This window comes from Muscardinus avellanarius (genome assembly GCF_963383645.1).
Source record: "Muscardinus avellanarius genome assembly, chromosome: 15".
Lineage (NCBI taxonomy): Eukaryota > Metazoa > Chordata > Mammalia > Rodentia > Gliridae > Muscardinus > Muscardinus avellanarius.
In genome coordinates, this window is record NC_137801.1 from 67,071,047 (window position 1) to 67,092,124 (window position 21,078).

At 36.9% G+C, this 21,078-nt stretch overlaps 1 protein-coding gene across 3 annotated transcripts in view; it reads right to left on the reverse strand.

The window, feature by feature from the left end:
• Positions 1-21,078, reverse strand: part of EXOC6B (exocyst complex component 6B) — a gene marked incomplete at both ends in the record, with an annotated part of 525,714 nt that overhangs the window by 260,437 nt on the left and 244,199 nt on the right. For all 3 annotated transcript variants that reach the window (XM_080712088.1, XM_080712087.1, XM_080712086.1), the window contains 3 exons: positions 3,739-3,859; positions 5,778-5,824; positions 6,184-6,267. In XM_080712088.1, the coding sequence (XP_080568214.1) occupies positions 3,739-3,859; positions 5,778-5,824; positions 6,184-6,267 (252 nt within the window). The remainder of the gene's footprint in view (positions 1-3,738; positions 3,860-5,777; positions 5,825-6,183; positions 6,268-21,078) is intronic.

Consider the following 21,078-nt stretch of genomic DNA (forward strand, 5'->3'; position numbering starts at 1 on the left):
AGGAGAAAGGGGGAAATGAATCATAAAGCCTAGAAAAAGACCTCATTGTACAATATAATATCTTATTACATGATAAAGGTAACCTTGAGAAATATAGAAAAGAATCTAAAAATATTGTATTTTATTTCCCTAAAATCATATATTGTGAGCCCTAACCCAAGGTATGGCTGTTTTATGAGAAGGGGCTTTTGGGAGTTAATGAAGGTCAAATGTGATTGGGGGAGGATTCCAACCAAACAGGATTGGTTTCCTTATAAAAAGAGAAGGAAACATAAGAAAGCCACTTCTCTCTGCAGGCACCTGGTAAGGGATGCCAATGCAGACACAGACAGAAGACAGCCATCTATTTGCCTGCAGAAGGAGAGCTCTCACCAGAAACCAACCACACTGACACCTCATCTCCAATTTCAACTATCCAGAGCTGTGAGAAAATAAATTGGTGTTGTTTTCAGCCATGTAGGTGATGGTACTTTGTTGGGACAGTTCAAGTTAACTAACATAATAAATAATCACAGCAATGTTATTGGGAATGAGTTATTTTCAAAACAATGATAGAACTCAATCTCACCCTGCATGTTAAAATAAATCTTTTATATTTGTGATTTACATGTTAAAAAGTAACTAAAAACACTAAGTTCGAATATAGACAAATAATTACATATTCTTTGAATAGAGAAGACACGAATTATAAAATAAAGGTTATTAAATTTAACTGCACAAAAATTTTATGGGGAGGAGGCCTTGGTGAAGCTGTGGGAAAGCCCACCGAGTGCGGTGTACATGTACATCCCTATCATTATGAACGGCACTATGATGTGAGACTATAATGCACCAATAAAACTATTAACATTTATAGTACATGCCTGTAATCCAGCTATTCAAAACTATAAGGAAGTAAGATTGCAAATTCCAGACAAGCCTGGGCTACTTAGTGAAGTAAAAGATCAAAATAGGCAGGGATGTGATTCAGTGGTACAATCCCCACTACCACAAAAAAGAAAATAATACAACTTCTATAAAGCTTCAGAAAAGTACAGAAAAGAGACACATAAAACTAAGAAAAATGTTTGCAATAATATATAGACTAAATTTCAGATTAAAAACTAGCATCTATATTTCCCTAAGAGATGATAAAATATTTAACATTTAATTAAAATCTAAATAAAGGCAATCTCCCCCTCCACCTCCCTGTCCTTCTTCCTCTCCATCCTGCCCCCTCTGCCTCCTTCCTGGTGTTGCAGTGAACGGGCTTCCTCCACCTCACACTGCTGCCCCGATGTATTTACTGTGTCAGCAGAGGCCCAAAACACAGGGGCCAATCAGTGGTGGATGGAAACTTCCAGAACTGTGAGCAAAAATAAACCTCTTCTCTTTGCAGCTGATTGCCTCAGGTATCTGGAAAACTAATCAGCACAGAAGGAAAGCAGAAGTGGAGGCCTAGGTAACTTTTTTTTTTCTGATCACCTCTCATATCCAATCTATCACAAAGTACAGAAAAATCTTACAACCTAAAACATCTCTTGAATTCATCAATGAACCTCCATATCTACTGTCATCGCTTGCTCCAAGCTGTCACTGTCTCTTTTCTGGAATATTGGCCTAGCCTACTAATTGTTCTTTTCTTACTTACTCCTCATCTGCCATCAATCTTTAGTCAGAATAATCTGTCCAAAATGCAAATCTACATAGCAAATTAGCCTGTGTCTAACTCTAGCTCTCCCCTACCTACCCAATAGGATCAAATTGGTCCTGAATAATGTGACACCTACTTCCCCATTCTTACTTCCTCCTTCACCTGCCTGTCTATGTTCTATCCACTCTGGAATTCTTTTGGTTCTCTGGGGGAAAAAATATGCTCCCTTGCCCGGAGTGATGGTACACTTTTGCAATCCCAGTACTTGGGAGACTAAGACAGGAGGATTGCAGGTTAGAGGACAGCCACTCAGTGAGACCTTCAGCAACTTAGTGATGTCCTGTTTCAAAAATAAAAGATAATAGGGCTGGGCATGTAGCTCAGAGGTAAAATACCCCTGGGTTCATTCCCCAGTACCAAGGGGGAGGGGGGAGGAGAAGATGGGAAAGGGGGAGGGGGGAGAAAGAAGAAAAATACACCCTTCATCTATAGATTTTATTTCTTGTTTGTGTTTGTTACTGGAGATCAAACCCAGGGTCTCTCACATGCTCGGTAAGAACTCTACCAATGAGCTAAATCCCAAGCCCAACTATAGATTTTACATATAGTTGTTTGTTGTGTCTGGGAAGAGCTGATGAATTAGATAAAAAAAAAAAGAGCTGAAGCATCGTGAATGACTTATGTTTCTAATTAGAACAACTAGATGGATACTGAAGCCATTTAATAAAAAAAAAATGTGATGGGGGAAGAACCCAAGGGCATGCTACCTCTAAACAACACCCCAGCTCTATTTTATTTTTCATTTTGAAACGGGGTCTCATTAAGCTGCTCAGGCTCCCCACTTCTGGGATTATAAGTGTGCACCACTGTACCTGGCATAAAATATTTAAAATATTAAATTGTCTGGCTATTGACTCCTAACTATTATTTCTCAGATATTTCGCATAGAAAAGGCCTATACTACTGTTTTTTATGCCTAAAATAATAGTTTTATTGATCTTTGCATGAATGGTTAGTATTCTGATTTCAAAATGCAACTTGTTATCAACCAATCAAAAACAAGCACCCTGTTGGCCTAACTTATTACCCTATTTTAATTTTCTGAATTGCATTATTACCAACCGATATTCTTATTGTTTTTTTGGATATCTCCTCCAGATAAAATATAACTATCAGAGGGAAAAGACTTTATCTCTTTTGTTTATGATTATATTTTCACTGCCAATATATAATCAGTGTTCTAAATATACTAAATGAATGAATGAATGATATTTTGCAGTACTGGGAATGGAGCCCAGGGATATTCTACCTCCAAGCTATACCCCCAGCCCTGTTTTTATTCCTTATTTTGAAACAGGGTCTCACTAAGTTGTGGAGGGCCTCACTAAGTAGCTGAGGCTTACAACCATGAGCCACCACACCCGGCTATGAATAAATGATTTAGAACCAGCATTATCTACCTGCAACACAATGCACTAGCATCCAAAATTCATGCTATGTTAGAATACCAATACATATGTCAAATTAGACAACTTAATGTGTTATAAACTTTATTCAAAAAGTAACAATAAACCTGTGAACTTCAATTTTACTTCAGGTAATTAAAACTTCAGTTTTAATAACATTGATAAGTATTAAAGAAGGCAAGATAGAATAAGGGCTAGGAATATATGGATGGGCTGTGTTTGGAGTGGAATTCAAGTTCCACATCTTCCTGTGCCATGAAGCTGGTTACCTAATTTATCGAAGGCCAGTGCTATAAGGTAAAGAAAATCATACCTACCCTTTGTTGTAATGGAGAAAAAATGAGACAGAGGGTATGAGAAACACAGAACAATGACTAAACAGAGGACAATCACATGTTAATTATGTCAACTGCCTTTTTCTTTTGTTTTTCTTTTTTTATTGTACAAAGTATTTACAAAATTGAGCTCAGTGTCAAACAATATGGCAATCTGAAGGGACACCTTCTCTTTGTCTCTGAAGGGCATATGTAGCTCCAAATGGGTAAGTCCAAAGATATGCATGTGTTGCTTTTAAAGTAGCAACACTGAACAGTACATAGATAACCAGCCTCAAGTCAGTTCTCTGGGCTCCTCACATACCGAGTGGGTGCGGAGTGCTGCGATGGTTTTTGAAAGTGCCAATTCCCACAGTTCGTCAATGTAGGCTCTATTCACTAAGCCCTGGGTTGTATGTAAAATGTGATCTTCAACCACAAAAAAGCTAAAATTGAGGAAAAAAGAAAACACAACTGTCACAAATTACAGTTTGATTACTACCTCTAGGTTTTGATAAATATTCAGAGCTATCATCAAATTAAAAAAGAATATGCATTTTTCTTAAAGAAAGCTGTTCAGTACAATACACTACATGACTTTTTAAACTCATAATTATGTCCATAATCATATCTTCTTAGCAATTTCTATAGAAATCAGAATTATATTTCTATTACATGTTAACCACGTTATCCAGCAATTTAAAAAGGAGGAAAATGTGTATAAGTAATTAAGGCTAATTTTGATATTGTTTTAAAAACACGCCATCGATACATTTCAAAAAAGTAGTAATCATTAAAGAAACAATGAAAAATGAAATATATATTTTATGAACCTAACATATACCATATCAAATTAATTCCTCTTATGTAGATTTTATTATCAAAGTATTGAAAGGTACCTTGTAAAGATTTGAAAAAAAAGAAAACTCATTTTTTTTAACATCCTTATTATGGCTTTTTGCTATTGCACATTATTTATTTATTTATTTATTTATTTGTGTGGTACTGGGGATGGAACCCAGGGGCATTCTACCTCTGAGCTACATCCCCAGTCCTATTTTTTATTCTTTATTTGGAAACAGGGTTTCACTGAGTTGCTGAGAGCCTCAGTAAGTAGCCATGGCTGGCTTTGAACCTACACAATCCTCCTGTCTCAGTCTCCCAAGTACTGGGATTACAAGCTTGCACCACCACGCCCAGCATTATTACACATTTAAACATGCCTTCAGTTATTTTGACTAACTCTTATACTAATTAAAACAATTCTTTATTAGGGAACTTTATGATATATTTTTTAAAAAATTATTAATTATACCGAAACAATCTAACTCTGTTAAGAAAGAAAGAAACTTAATGGAAGAACCCAACTTAATTCTCTTTTAACTGCAGTCTTTTTTTTTACAATTAGATCAAACTGCCTAGAAGCATTTAAGTTTTTGTTTTTTTTTTCTGGAACTAGAGAGTGAACTCAGGGGCATTCTACCTCTGAGCTACAACCCAGTCATTCATATATATATATATATATTTTGAAGATTTAAAGAAGTTTATTATAAAGATAGAAATACAGAAAATAGAAATACAGCTCCATACCAGACTGGCATGGAGGGGTGACTCGAAATAAATACACACACACACACACACACACACACACACACACACACACACACACACACACATATTTCTTTATTTTGAAGCAGGATCTCACTATGTTGCAGAAGGTCTAAGAAGCTGAGGCTGGTCACAAGCCTGTGATCCTCCTGTCTTAGCATCCCAAGTACTGAAATTACAAGTGTGCACCACCATACACGAATAGTATTTAAGACTTTTAATTGAAAGTACAAGTGCACACTGCTATCTGTACTCCAGATGAGGGTGGCAACCTCCAGCCCATAGGATAATCCTGGCCCACTGCCTATTTTTATGAACACTGTTTTGCTGGAACATAGCCAAGCTCAATCATTCGTGTATTGTCTGTAGTCACTTTCATACTATGATAAATCTCAGTAGTTGAGGCAGAGTTTGTATCACCTGCTAAGCCTAAAGTACCACCTGGTCCTTCTGCGGAAGTTTGCCGACTTGTCAAAATCTGTAATAATCAGATTTTTTTTGTTTCATATACTCAAGAATGGAGAAATAAAACATCAAGTACAAGATTAAAATTCTCTTTATCACAAAATGTATCCTCCAACAATATAATGTTGAAGTCAGTAGGATGTTTCTTTTATATCGTAAGAAAATAAAAATAGATCTTAAGAATTTTAAAAAAGCAGAACAAAAAGAACTTCCTGAGCAAAATCTGAATTATTTTCTAAGTTGCACAAATCTATATATTAAAAGTATATAAATTTAAGTGTATATACATACCCTACAATTTGATTAAAATACTTCCTATAGCCATCTAAAGTTTCATGCTGCAACAAAACAAAGGAAAAAGTTATTATTTCTCTTTTATTACACCAAGACAATGTTAAAGTCACTTATTTAATTTCTTGAAGCTCAGTTACCTAGAGTGTGAGGTAAATATAATAATAATGACTACCATATCTGATTACAGTGAGAATGAAATAAGATAATACGTATACAGTACAAGCAGATATGAATTGTATTCTTACTGTAATGCATATCCACCAAAAGGGGTCTCAGAATGTCTCTCTCTCTCCTCTCCTTCTCTCTCTCTCTCTCTCTCTTTCTCCCTTTCTCCCCCCCCCCCCACCCTCTCTCCCAGAGAAGGAAAGGAAAAACCTGTGGAGAGCAAAGGTGGTAATCCTACCATGTTGGATGGAGGCTGGAGCACCAAACGGGCCTGTTTTCGCCTCTGTTTTCGGTAGTAGTTCTCAAATGTTTCCCTGGCACCCTGTAAAATAACCAAAAAATAACCAAAAGGAAATAAATTGACGCAATTAGATTACTCAGGGTAAAAGAGAAAGTTCCAGGTCTGAAATCTGAGGCATTACCACATTTTTCAAAATCCGCTATTTTTAATAATCATAAAAAATAAAAATAACTGTCATTTCTTGAACTTACAAATCCCATAAGGGTGGATATGAAAGATCTTTACAAGGAAACTACCAGAACTCAATCATTAGCACACCAAAGCTGGTTTTCTGAGTCAACCATCACAAATGCATGATACAGAGGCACACTAAACTTAACATGTAAGAAAATGTTCCTTAAAATACTCACAGAACATTCTCAAAGAAAAGCCCAGAATGAAAGCCAGCCTTCAAATGAACCATGAGCAAAGGACCAATGGGAAGTGGGAAAAGGGCAGAAACTGAAAATGGCAAATCCATCTTCCCAGACAGGATCTGACCTACGCAGGATTGAGCCCTAAAGAGAAGCAAAGCCCTGTATATTCTTGGTACAAAATTACCACTTTTCCTTTAGGGTTGCTAAGTTTAAAATGACAGGTGCTCAGAAAAGAGCAGCTGTCTCTTGTTCTCTAGACTCATGAGCTCTGCACCAGGTTGAAGCATGTCCCTCCTCCAGATTCATGTCTGTCCCAGAGCCTCAGAATGTGATCTTATTTGAAAGTAGCATCACTGCAGATGTGATTAGTTAAATTAAAATGTGATCATACTAGGAGTGGAGATGTAGCTCAGTAGTAGAGTGCTTGCTGTGCATGCAAGAGGCCCTGGGTTCCATTTTTAGCACCATGAAAAAAATTAAATAAAATGTGGTCATACTACTCCAGGCTTTGCCTTAATACAGTACGATGGGTGTCATTAGAAAAAGAGGAAAGAAAGACACAGAGACACACAAGAAGAATACCATGTGATAAAAGAAGCAGAGACCAGAATTCTGCAGAAGCCAATGAACATCATAGATTGTTGATCATTAGTAGAAGCTAAAAAGAGGCGAGGAAGGATGCACAAAGTTCCAGTGGAAGCAAGGACTTCCTGATTTTGGACTCCAAGCCTCCAAAACTGGGATTAGATAAATTTTTGTTATTTTAAGCAATCAAGTTTGTGATACTCTCTTATAGCAGCTCCAAGAAACAAATACAAGCTCAAAAGCTTTTAAAATACTCATATCCCACTTATGACTAAATTCTACTCTTATTTCAAAACTTACTAAATAGGCAAAAATAGAATGAGAAAAAGAGCATACACAGTGATAAAAAGAACTGATTTTGGAACAAGGTGATTACATTCAAACTGTGACTCTGTCCCTTATTCTTTGTAAACTGCTATAAAATGCTATATACCTTCCCCTGCACACTTCTGTGTTGCGATTTTTCTCATTTGTAGAGATGCCAGCTTCATATGGTTGTTATGAGAATTTAGAAGAGTTATAAATCTCTTAGAAGCAGGGTATGGCGGCACACGCCTGTAATCCCAGTACTTGGGAGGCTGCGACAGGAAGATCACAGGTTCAAGGGCAGCCTCAGGAACTTAGTAAAGTCCTCCACAATTCAGTGAGACCCTGTTTCAAAATAAATAAAATAGCACAGAGGATATAGCTCAGAGGTAAAAATGGCCCTGAATTCAATCTCCAGTAAGGAAAAAAAAAAAAAAAGCTTAGAACTGTGTCTGATAAATATCACTTATGTAAGTGGTTATTTAAAAATACTAAATGCAGGTGTGGTGGCACACATCTATAATCATAATTCTTGGGAGTCTGAGACAGGAGGATCACAGGTTCGAGGGCAGCCTTAGCAAGTAATGAGATTCTCATCAACATAGTGAGACCCTATTTCAAATTAAAATAGGCCTGGGGGTGTGGATCAGAGGAAGAATGTCCCTGGGTTCAATCCCCAGTATCACAAAAAAATTAAAATAAAATAAAAATAAATAAATAAGATGAAGCCAGGCATGGTGGCACATGACTGAAATCCCATATGTGAAAGTCTAAAACAAGAGGGTAAATTAGGTTGAAAATTAGCCTCAATAACTTAAAAGATCTTGTTTCAAAATAAAAAAAAAAAAGGCTAGGGATGTAGCACAGAGGTAGAATATCCCTAGGTTAAAATGCCTAGTACAAATAAATTGGTAAATAAATGAATAAAATTAATTCAACGGTAAAAGTGAAATACCTTGCCCACCTCCGGCAATAACACATACATGCAATAACCTAGTTAATTTTCCTCTGCCTTCCTAAAAAGTTGAAGAATTTTTATTCAATATGATTTTTTTATTGCTAAACTAGCCCTAAGTTGAAAAAAAAGAAAACTTTACTTAACATACTAAATTATGCAAACACACTAACATAGCTTGGAGGCTGGCAATCGTTTTCTATAAAAGATAGGACTGCCAAACTATGGAACCAGCAGCCAAGATGTCCATCTACAGATGAATGGACTACAAAACTGTGGGATATGTACACAATGGAGTTTTACTCAGCCATAAAAAAAATACAATTACAGCATTTTCAGGGAAATGGATGGAACTGGAGGACATTATGCTAAGCGAGATTAGTCAGTCACAAAAAGTAAGAAACCGGATGCTTTCACTAATATGTGAAAGTTAAGGTGAAATGGGTCATAGGAGGAGCCCCAGGCGAAAAGGAAAACCTATGGAGGAGCAAATAAGGCAACCTGACTGAGGGGAGAGGAGGTGAGAAAAGCTCTCTAAGGCGCATGATATATTTAGACAAAAGTATCGATATCAATCATTAAGCCAAGCATGGGAGGGAGGGTTGGGGAGGGAAGGGGGTGGGGATTGAACGGGGGCTGACTGGGTGATATGTGCATGTATGTCTACACAAGTTTTTTTTTTAATCACACTATGATGTATGAATACAATGCACCAATAAAATAAAATTTTAAAAAAGCATCAAAAAAAAGATAGGACAGTAAATATTTAGGTTGATGAGGAACTATTCAAGTCTGCCATGTTGTAATGCAAAAGCAGCCACGGACAATATAGAAATGATTGAATGTGGCTGTGTTCCAAAAAAGTTCATTTGTGGGAACTGAAGTTAGAGCATCATATAATTTTTTTACCTACCATGAAATATTATTTTTCTTCTGATTTTAAAAACATAAAAACCATTTTGAATTCATAAGCCAAAGAGACAGAGGCAGAAGATGGATTTGACCCATGGATCATGGGTTGTTGAGCCCTGATACAGCTTAAAGACAAAGGCCTTGAAATACTAAAATGATTATAACTGCACACGCCTAAGTTTTTCTGCCTATAAAATGAAACCAAATATTAGAACAGCTATTTCGGGGATTTCTTCATCCATAAGTTAAGGAAGTAAATGATTCTATTTAAGAAATAAGAAGTGTAAACTGCTATTTGGTTTGTTAAAGTTACGCCCCACTTGTCACCATTTCACAGCGTAGTGGTATTATTAAATGTCAATTACATTCTGTACACACTGAAGGGCTTTTCATTTTAAGGTTAACAGCCCTACAGGACCTTTATTATTCTAGTGTGACATTACATATTCAACACACTTTGCAGCCAAGATACACTTACCTGAGAATTTAGGGAAAGCCTTCTTTTTAATTAGACCATAATATACTAATTTGATTTTTTTGTTATTATAAATGATTAAAAATATATAAGATGAAATTCAATATAAAAATCAAATCATGAATCTATTCATTCTAAACTGGATACAGTTTTGCCTTTCAAATATTCCTTTGCCGGAATAAAAACAAAAGAAAGGACTAAATAATCTAATAGGTCTGGCTTCCCCATTTACAAAAGTGAGTTGAATTTTCCTTAGTGGCCACTAAATAAATTCACTTTTGATTATTCTATTCCTTCTGCCAATTTTGTCAACATACTGCTTAAAGATGGAATTTGAGAAGTAGATGTTTGACTAATTCAGCTGAGTAATTGATGCAATGTCTCTATCCACAAATAGGTCAATAGATTCACTGTAGAGGTTTTTCACTTAGCTCCAAGCTCTCTCAACCTCAGGAAGGAGAGAGGGAGGGAGGGAAGAAAGGAAGTAAAGAAGAAGGAAGGAAGGAAGGAAGGAAGGAAGGAAGGAAGGGAGGGAGGAAGGGAGGGAGAAAGGGAGGAATAGAAGAAGGAAGGAAGGAAGGAAAGAAGGAATGAAGAAAGGAAGGAAGGGAGGGATGAAGGAAGAAAGGAAGGAAGGAAAGGAAGGAAGGGAGGGAAGGAGGGAGGGAGGAAGGAAGGGAAGAAGAAAGGAAGGAGGGAGGGAGGGAAGGAAGGAAGGAGCTTGTGAAAGCATGAGCAAATAGATACAAAACAATAGTCAGGGAAATAAAAAAAGTGCTTCCTTCCCGGTTTATGTCACTAGTATTACACTAATGACAGCATAATATAACAAAAGTTATTTAAAATATCCTAAGTAGTTACCATATGATAGGCACTTAAAATGGTCCCTGCCTTCACTGAATTTATAGTGGACAGTAGAAGAGAAGTAAATACATGGCTAAATTAAGATGAACTACAGAATCCTATTGAATGGAGTGGTATGGATGTTTGAGTGTGTATGTGAAATTGTGTGTGTACTGTGTGGGTAGTTTCAGAAAAAGATTCTTAGGAAAAACATGCCATTTACACTCTAATTGGAGAATAAGCCATGAAAGAGAAGGCATATTCCTAGTAAAGTAAAAAAGGTTCAAAGGAAAAAAAAAGTCATCACACATCCCATGAACTGGAAGAGGTTCTCCACGGCTGGGACTTCAGGATGCAAGGCTAGGAATGACAGACATGAGAGGTGAGACTGAGGGCTTTCCAAATTACTTAGTTTTTCGCTCTAATGACAAAAGTTCTGGACATTCTGGAAGTTGTAAGGTGCAGATGGTAGAATAAAGAAAGAAAAACTTCAAAATGGTAACTGAGAATCCGAGATGTGTTTAGGAGGTGCATGCAAGTAATTGATTGGGTGTGGATGAGAAGGGATGGAAAGGAAATAAGGCTGCTGCAACATTTCTAACTTGGGTAACTGGTCTGATGGTGCTATCATTTAATGAGAAAGGGGACACAAGAAAAAATGTACAGTCCATCTCCATTATGTGCGGATTCTGTATTTGCAAATTTGCCTACTTGCTAAAAGTTATTTATGACTCCAAAATCAATACTCATAATTATCTCATAGTCATCTACCATGTGTAGCATTTCGAAAAACTTAAATTGCCCAATGCACATGTTCCCAGTTAAGGTCAAACAAGGCAACATTCTGCCTTCTTGTTTCAATTTTCATACTGTAAACAAGTATCATTTTCATGGTCTATCCAGTGCCACGTTTTTTGCATTTTTGTGCTTTTTGCTAGTGATTTTGCTGTTTAAAATGAACCCTGAGTAGAGTACCAATGCTGTCTGGTGTTCCCAAGCTGAGGAAGGCTTGTGATGTGATTTAGGAAGAAAACATGTGTTAGAATGTCATTCCAGCAATAGTACAGAGGTGATGGTAATAAATCAACAATATGCTAATAGGGTATCTTTAAACATACACATTTATAAGCCCCAGTTCTGCATTGATCCATTGATGAAAATATGAGCAGAAGTTCACAGCAAAGTCACCCTGTACCCCCTACAAGACACTGTGAGTATTCACTAACTCAGTGCTCATGGCGACTTAATAGAAAATGACTACCATGAATAAGGAGAACTGACAATATCTGGGGAAGATCCATGACAATGACTTCTGTAGTAGATATATTTAGCTAACAACTTCCAAGTACTAAGTGTTCGGGAGTGGGCATTGGGATCTACATCCCAAGAAAATGGACTAGCCTAAAGATAATGGATTGCCAAGTCTTAACAGAGAACTAGTAATCAGAGTTCTAGGAGAAAAAAGAATAATCTAAGAAATGCCTGTACAACAGAACTACAGAAATGCCTAACAAAGAGGAAGTGTGAAGTGAGGAGTGGTGGCGCACGCTTGTAATCCCAGTACTTGGGAGGCTGAAACAGGAAGATCGCACAGGTTCAAAGCTTCAGCTACTTAGTGAGACCCTGTTTCCAAAGAAAATATAAAATAGGTCTGGGAGTATAGCCCACAGGTAGAAGGCCCCTGGGTTCCATCCCTAGTAACACACACACACACACACACACACACACACACACACACACACGAGAAAATGTGGAGCTCTTTCCTGTAATTCAAATGTAACTTTGAATGTCACCAACCTAGAAAAGATTTTCTATTATGCAATTTAAAATCGCAAATACTGGCAGATGCAATAGCACACATTCCAGTATTTGGAAAGACGTAAGAGGAAAGTCACAGCTTCAAGGACAATGAGTGGCAAGTTAAGTAAGACCCTATTTCAAAACAAAAATGAAAATAAAAGAGGGTTGGAAATGTAATCCAGAGGTAGAACTCCTAGGTTCGATCTCCAGTACCAGAAGAATAAATAAATGAAATAAAATAAAACTGAAAGTCTTGCCTGATACATATGCCTTGTTTAATTTTTTGCATTCCATACATCCTATCTGGTATTGTGTTATCTACTTGTTTATTGATGGTCTTATTAAGATGCAAGCACTATAAAAATAAGTTTCTACTTTATCTTCTTCATTGCTGTGGGTTTAGCTCATACAACAATGAATGACATATAATCAGGATTCAATCTATATTTGCTTGAATAAGTGATTAAAAGTATGAATAAAATGTTAATTAACATATTTGAAAGCTTCTATTTCGTATTTACACTTGATCTGATATTGTAATTATCATTTCCTTGAAATCATTCCCATTTGTTCATCCTGTTGTTGTTTTTTGTTTGTTTGTTTTGTTTTTTGCAGTACTGAGGATGGATCACAGGGCATTCTACCTTTGAGCTATGCCCCCAGTCCTATTTTTTATTCTTGATTTTGAAAGAGTCTCTCTAAGTTGGGGAGGGCCTCACTAAGATGAGGCTGGCTGAGAACTATGATCTTCCTGTCTCAGCCTCCCAAGTAGTGGGATTCCAAGTGTGTGCCACCATGCCCAGCATTCATCCTGTTATTATTCTACCTTCATTTATTCATTTAAAGTTTATTTGGGGCCAGGCAGGTACAACAACCCCTTTCCAGTCTGAATCAACTATAGAAGATAGACTTTCACCCCTCAGCAACTCTTAAAATTAAAGGATCAAAGTGTCAGGGAGGAGAAATGATGTAGAATAAAAAAAAAATAGGTAAAAAGGAGACAGGAAGGAGAAGGGAATGTAACTGTAATGAGGAAGCCTGTGACAAGGCCTGTTAGAGCCAAAAGTTCCAGAGGAATTTACAAAAGACTCTGGACACTGTTGACCATCCTGAAGGTAGTATCTGTTTATCAAACAACAAGTCACACAAAAGAGGAATATCCTGGGGTGCTAACCAAGAGAAAAATCTCAACATTGTTGGCTGTCCTTGAAAAGTTTAGAAGGATACCTGACGGTACCTGTCAGTATATGTCAGGACCAGGAACAACCTAAACCACCTTTTACTACTGCAGGTCATCCTTACATACCTCCTGCCATCCCTCTGGAAATTTCCCTATACAGAAAAAAAGTCTGTGCTACCAAAGGGTCTCTCTCTCCCATCTGAGATGGCCCATATCCTCCCTGGAATGTGTATTTCTAAATACACATTCTAAATAGATCTTACTTTCCTAAATAGATCTCTGTCCATTTCTCTGAGAAAATTAAAATACAAATAAAAGTTTATTTCTATTTCTTAGAGTTATAACTTCTTCATTCCAAACAATGTTAGAACATTTCTTCATTTTAAATTTTTCTATTGGTGCATTGTAGTCATACATCTTAATGGGATAAAAGACTTGTGGAGACATACATGCACACATCACCCAATTAGCCATTACCCAGTCCCCACCCCATTCACTTCCCATCCCACCTTCCCATGCTTGGCTTAGTGACTGACTTTGATATGTTTAAGTGCATCATGCACATTAGAGAGTTCCCTTTTCTCCCCTCCCATCCCCTCAGTTAGGTTGCCTTATTTGTTCTCTATAGTATTTCCTTCTTCATCTAGAGTTCCTCCTGTTACCCATTTCTCCCTAGCTTTCACATATTAGGCAAAGCATCTGATTTCTTTTTTTGTGACTGACTAATCTCACTTAGCATAATGTCCTCCAGTTCCATCCATTTCCCTGTAAATGAAGTAATTGTGTTTTTCTGAGTAAAATTCCATTTGTATACATATGTCATAGTTTTGTAATCCATTCATCTGTTGATGGACATCTTGGTTGGTTCCATAGTTTGGCAATGGTGAATTGTGCAGCTAGGAACAGAGATATGCATGCATTAGTTTGGTAGCTTGGTTTCCTTTTTTTGGGTAGATACCCAAAAGTGGTATTACTGGATCAAACAGTAAATTCATTCCTATTCTTCTGAGGATCCTCCATACTGTTTTCCAAAGTGGTTGCACTAATTTGCAATCCTACCAACAATGTTTTAGAGTTTCCACCTTTCCACATCCTCGCCAGCTTTTTTTGTTGTTTGTGTTTTGAATGATTGACATTCTAGTTGGAGTTAGCTGAAATTGAGAGCCAAGAGAATGGGAGAAGATTTTGCCACCTACTCCTCCGATAGAGGACTAATATTTAGAATACACAGAGAACTCAAGAAACTCAGCACTAAGAAAACAAATAACCCAATAAAAAACTGGGCAAGTGAATTAAATAGACACTTCACAAAAGAAGAAATTCAAATGGCCAATAAATGCATGAAAAAATCCTCAACATCATTGGCAATCAAAGATTTTTGGATCCCATAGAAAATCATTTTTAGTTTAGTTTTTGTTTGTTTGTTTTTGTGATCCTGGGGATGGAACCCAGGGGCATTCAACCTCCGAACTATATACCCAGGCCTATTTTTTATTCTTTCTTTTGAAACAGGGTCTCATTGAGTTGCAAAGGGCCTCACTAATTGGTAGCTGAGGCTGTCTGCACACCCCAATCCTCCTGTCTCAGCCTCCCAAATGCTCGCATTACAAGCACGCACCACCACGCCCGGCTGAAAATAGTTTTTAGAATGATGTTTCCTATAGGTTTTTTAGGATGATATTCCTTGACCCTTTTAATTCAATAAGTTTGCTCAGATTTTATTTGGGTCTATATTGTTTTGTTTCCCCAGTTCTATTTTGAAAAGGAGTTCTCTCTGTACCAGTACTTTCCTCCAGGCTCAGTTTGTAGTTTCCATTTATCAGGCCACAGATCTAATATCCTTATGGGATCAACCACACACAGAAGTTAATGTACCCAGGGCCAAAGTTGTATCCAAAGCAATCCACAGCCGGTCATGATGGTGCACGGTTGAAACCCCAGCACATGGGAGGCTGAGACAACGGGATCACAGTTTCAAAGCCAGTCTCAGCAACATAGCAAGACTCTCGTAAACCTAGTGAACCCCTGTTTCCAAATAGAGAAACAAAACCGGGCTGGGGGCATGGCTTAGAGGTAGAAGGCCTCTAGATTCAATTTCCAGTGTCCCAAAAGAAGCAATCCACAAACTTAATTCCACTCTCCAGTAGGTGACTGGCCTAATAAGTTAATAAGAAATATGACCATTCTCCTACTCTGAATTCTTCTCCATGTATCTATCCAGAGACTTGTCTAGATACAAAAAAAGGAAACACAAAACACAACAATACTGTCAATCAATGTAGATAAATGAGTGAGGCTTTGTGCTTTTGTCTATAAAAGTCAAATCCACTGCTAACAAAGCCGAAAGCCAAAGTTTGCACTTTAATTTACAAATGTGTACCATGAATCAAAATAAGTAAGCATCACATGATTCCAGCATTGGGGGAAAAAAGAGAAAGCCAGATTAACAAAACAATAACAACAACAGTAACAAAACCTTTCCCTGGATTTCTTTTTCCTCATAAAATGGGACACTGCATATCACATGCAGTTGGCCCTCCATATTTAGGATTCCCACATCTATGGGTCCAACCAATAGTAGATTGAAAATATTCCAAAAAGTACAGAATTGCCCTGTTCTGATCATGAATAGATTATTTTTCTTGTTTTTATTCCCTAAACAATAAAGTATAACTACTTAGATTTGCAACATATTAGGTATTATAACTAGTCTGGGATAATTTAAAGTATCTTGGAAGATGTAAATAGGTTATATGCAAATACCATGCTTTTTTGTGTATGGAATTGGGGATGGAACCCAGGGGCATTCTACCTCTGAGCTACACCCCCAGCCCTATTTTCTTATTCTTTATTTTGAAACAGGGTCTCACTAAGTTTCGGAAGGCCTAAGCAGATGAGGCTGGCTGAGAACCTGTGATCCTCCTGTCTCAGCCTCCCAAGTCCTAGAATTACAAGCATGCACCACCACGCCTGGCTACCATGTCATTTTATATAAGGCATTTGAGAATCCATAGATTCTTGTTTTTACAGGGGACCTGGAACCAAACCCCTACGGATTCTGAGCAAAGATGGTGTATAGTAAATCAGCTCTTCCTCTGGTGCGTGTTTCTTGGCAGATATTGGGGAGTGAGCTGAGTCCTTGTGGATTACAGTAACATAAAATAACCCTTGGACTGAGGACAACTAGACAAAGAACAAGGGAGGGAAGCAGAAGAGAAGCACACACCATTGTTCTTCCGGCTTCACCTACAGGAAGCAATATTTCCATTTGGTGTTGGGCAAAGCCTGTAATTTCACCACCCTGACTGCAGCTGGAACTCCCTTTTAACTATCACAGCATCCAAGTGAAGACAGGTTTATTCAGAGTTAAAAAAAAAAAAAAAACCTGAAAGGGCTATTTTAATTTGCTTCCATGTGTAAAGGGGAGGACTTTTCATAGGGCCCCATAACGATGTTCAGCGGGATATTACACTTCACCATATGGCTAATTTGCACAGCAGGCCCAAAGCAGGATTTTCTTTCATTAGAACTGCCCTAAAGATCAGACTACAGAAACACGTGTAAAGAACAAACCCAAGATGCCCCCTATTGCTTAATCTAGAAACATTCAATTCCCAGATGTAATAGCCCATTCAGAGAGTTCTCATGGTAAGGTCATTCAAGAGTCATGGAGAATGTGTTACAGCTCCACTTACCTATACTAGAGCTTTGAAAAATGTCTAAATTTCAAGAGCTACCATACTGTTGAAACAATTAGAAATAAACTATGTATGGGAAAAGGATAATTGCTCTGGTAGACAATTTATCATTAAAAATATCACTACTTCCAAATGCCTCAATTATTGATATCATTCACATAGTCTCCCAAAATGAATCTACATAAACTTCTGACCCTTTTTGAAAAGAACGGAGACAGTCTAACATTCTAACAGAGTCCTGTTTATTTTTTAAGATGGCCCTTATAACCTGTGTTTGTCTTGGCATTTTTTCCTGCTATACCCACGCATGAGCCACAGAAGAGCATCCCCTCTGGGGACTGACACAGCCTACAGTATTTAAAAACAGAATAAGAGAGAAATATGATGTCTAATGATTACAGAGTATTTGAGTCTGTGCTTTTGAAGAAAGTAAACATTATGATTAACAATCTTGGCCTTTGTAATTAGCTTCCCCCTTCCAAGCCAGAGTGTTAATTTATTAAATATTTTAACAAAGAGTCTTTTATTATCAGATTCGGTTCAGCTGGCTCCCTTCATAGCATTACCAATTACAAGCAATAAAGCTTTAATTGATGACTACTTTTTATAACCTTTGACCCAAGATGATAAACAGTTGTACCTTAAAGTGAAAGGGTAAACCTCAAAGGGAATGGTGTCTTAATCATGCTTAGTAAACCAAACTGCTTAAAATTACAACTTACCTACCTGGCTAGAACAAAAACGCAGACTTCCTCCATGATTAAGGTAATTGATTGGGGAAAGATTTGAATTTCACTTTTAAGACGTGTTGCTTTTGTTAGAGAAACCCTAACCTGAATAATTTACATGTAACTGTGTGTCGTATATGCCAACTATTTAAAGAATATGATCAATTCTAGAAAATAAGAAAATGTTAATATATGACATGATTTACAACCTAAAACAAAATGCAAATGCTAAACTATTTCTTACAAGCACTAGAAGTTAATTATGTCCCTTCCCCAAGTCCCATCCTTTTATTTATTGGCTTCTAAGAAAAAAGGGACAACTAAGGGTATGTAAAGAAGGCAGTCAGCCAAATGACTTGCCCAACAATGAGACACCAAAAATTATTTAACGAATTGAGTGTCTACACGTGGTAAGAAAGGAGAGTCGTTCCTTCAATGAGCGTGAGCAAAATAGTGCTTTCCTGAGTTCTCCCCAGAATATTATTTCTAAAGTTGGTAGTTTTCCAAAGTTACTATTCAAATGTCCAATTTCACACTGCCAATTTTTAAAGAAAGTCTTTTATAACCTAACTCATATTTGTCATTTGGAAGTTCAACTTTCCTAGACAAATCTCTTAATCTGTTTCATGTAGAGAAAATGAATAAGACCTCTAAAAAATTACTGAAAAACTAATACGAAAATGTAACATATAAAATATAAATTAAAATACCATCATCTTATAGATGAAGGCAAAGAGAGATTGTTGATATTCCTCACATGAAAGGCACAGGCTTAAACAGAAGGTACAGCATAAGAATTTTAAACAAAAAGAACTAAGCATATAGCTTTTAAGTGACTATATATATATATATATATATATATATGGAAGTTAATACTAGGAAAAGCACAAAATCTAAGGCTCAAAGTACTTTATAAACTGAAAAGTTATACATGTTATTTTATGATATATAAATGTATATAATGGCTGTTTTATTAAAGACATATGGCTCCTGCATGCATTTCAAAATCATATTACACACACACACACACACACACACACACACACACACACACACAAATAGCCTTTGTATAGTTAAGTAAAGATTGGAGAAATTTTATATAAATAAATCTATGCCTTATCCTAACATTAACAGATGCTATACAGAAACAGAAAAATTTAGAATCTAAGAGAATAAATAAATCTGTCATATTCTGCTTCAGATGTTCAGAAAAATAGTCAGAATATCTAAAAACAGACAAAGTGGACAATATTTTGTCTACACTTGAAAAGTAATGTAAGAACAGAAGAAGGGAAAACTAAAAAATTGATAGAATGTTTCGTCATCAATTTTTAATTAAAATTTTATTATGAGAAGTATATATTATCATGCAAATATAAAAAAGTTATTAAAAAAACAAGAGACAGATCCCCTGTTCCCCTGTGTAGTCCCTCGATAGCAAGGATCTTAGAAAACTATATTATAATATCAAAACCAGAATACCGACATTGATAGTGTCAAGATGCACATTTTGAAAACTATAAGGATCCTTATGAAAATAGAAGAGAGACCAGTAAACTAGAGGAAGGCAATCTGAGAGGGAGTGAGAATAGAAGGGTGGGGATGGAGGATGGAATAGACCTAAGTATGCTTTTTTTTTTTTTTTTTTTCTTTTTTTTTGCGGGACTGGGAATGGAACCCAGTGGCATTTGACCTCCAAGCTACACCCCCTACCCTAGTTTTTATTCTTTATTTTGAAACTGGGTCTCACTGAGTTACAGAGGGCCTCACTGAGTAGCTGAGGCTGTCCGCGAACCATGATCCTCCAGGTCTCAGCCTCCCGAATGCTGGGATTACAAACGTGTGCCACCACGCCCGGCTCTAAGTATGCTTTTTACACGCACAAATATATCACAATGAATCTCAATGTTATGTGTAATTAAAATTCACCAATAAAATTTAAAATTATTTTGCTAGATTGAGGGAGGAAAGAGTGATGTGTGATGTGTGTATGTATCACTTTGAACCTCACTATGATGCATAATTACAATGTACCAATAAAAGTATAAAAATTAAAATAAAATAAAAACTACAAGCATCCTTCACAATGACTTTTTGTTTTCATTATATTTATTTACTGTGATGCTGGAAATTGAACCCAGGGCATTCTACCTTCAAACTACAGTCCCAGACCTATTTTATTGTTGTTGTTTTTTTACATTTGGCTATGTAAAAATTTATTAATGCAATGCCAATATTATAATCCATAGAAAGTGATAAGCTACTTGTACTGAAACAAAACCTCTGCGTTTTTTTAACAATTTTTTTATTGAACACAAATAGTAAACATTTAAACTATATTTGGTGCCCTCTCCCCCCCGCCCCCGTTTTCCCTTCCCCCCTCCCGCCATTGGTTGTCCAGGTTAACCATGTCTTATTCATAATTTTACACATGTTCAGGTGTAGACCCTCATTAATCAAGATCAGCCTTCCTCCTCTCCTATCTTTCCATTCAAACTTTGCTGGTATTTCCCCTCCATTATCTGGAGTCCCACTGGTATCCTTTGTGTTTCCTAGTTTGGGCATATTAGAGGAAACATATGTACCTTCTCCTTCTGTGCTTGGCTGTTGGAAACGGGATCTCACTAAGTTACTGAGACCCTCACTCATTTTCCAAGGCTGGCTTCGAACCTGTGATCCTATCTCAGTCTCCCAAGGTCTGGGATGACAGGCCTGAGTCACAGCACGCTTCACATTGTCTTTTTATAGCCAGACCCACTGGCCTCTGCTCCTGCCTGCTGCTTAACTCCTGGTCACCACTAATTTGTTCTCCATTTTTATAATTTTGTCATTTTTAAAATGTCACATAAACGAAATTATTCAGTAGGTTATCTTTGGGGGACTGGTTTATTTCACTCAACATAAGTCTCAGGAGATTCATTCGGGTTGTTGTATATACCCATAGTTTTTATTTTGCTGAGTAATATTCTATGTTATGAACAGGCCACCGTTTAT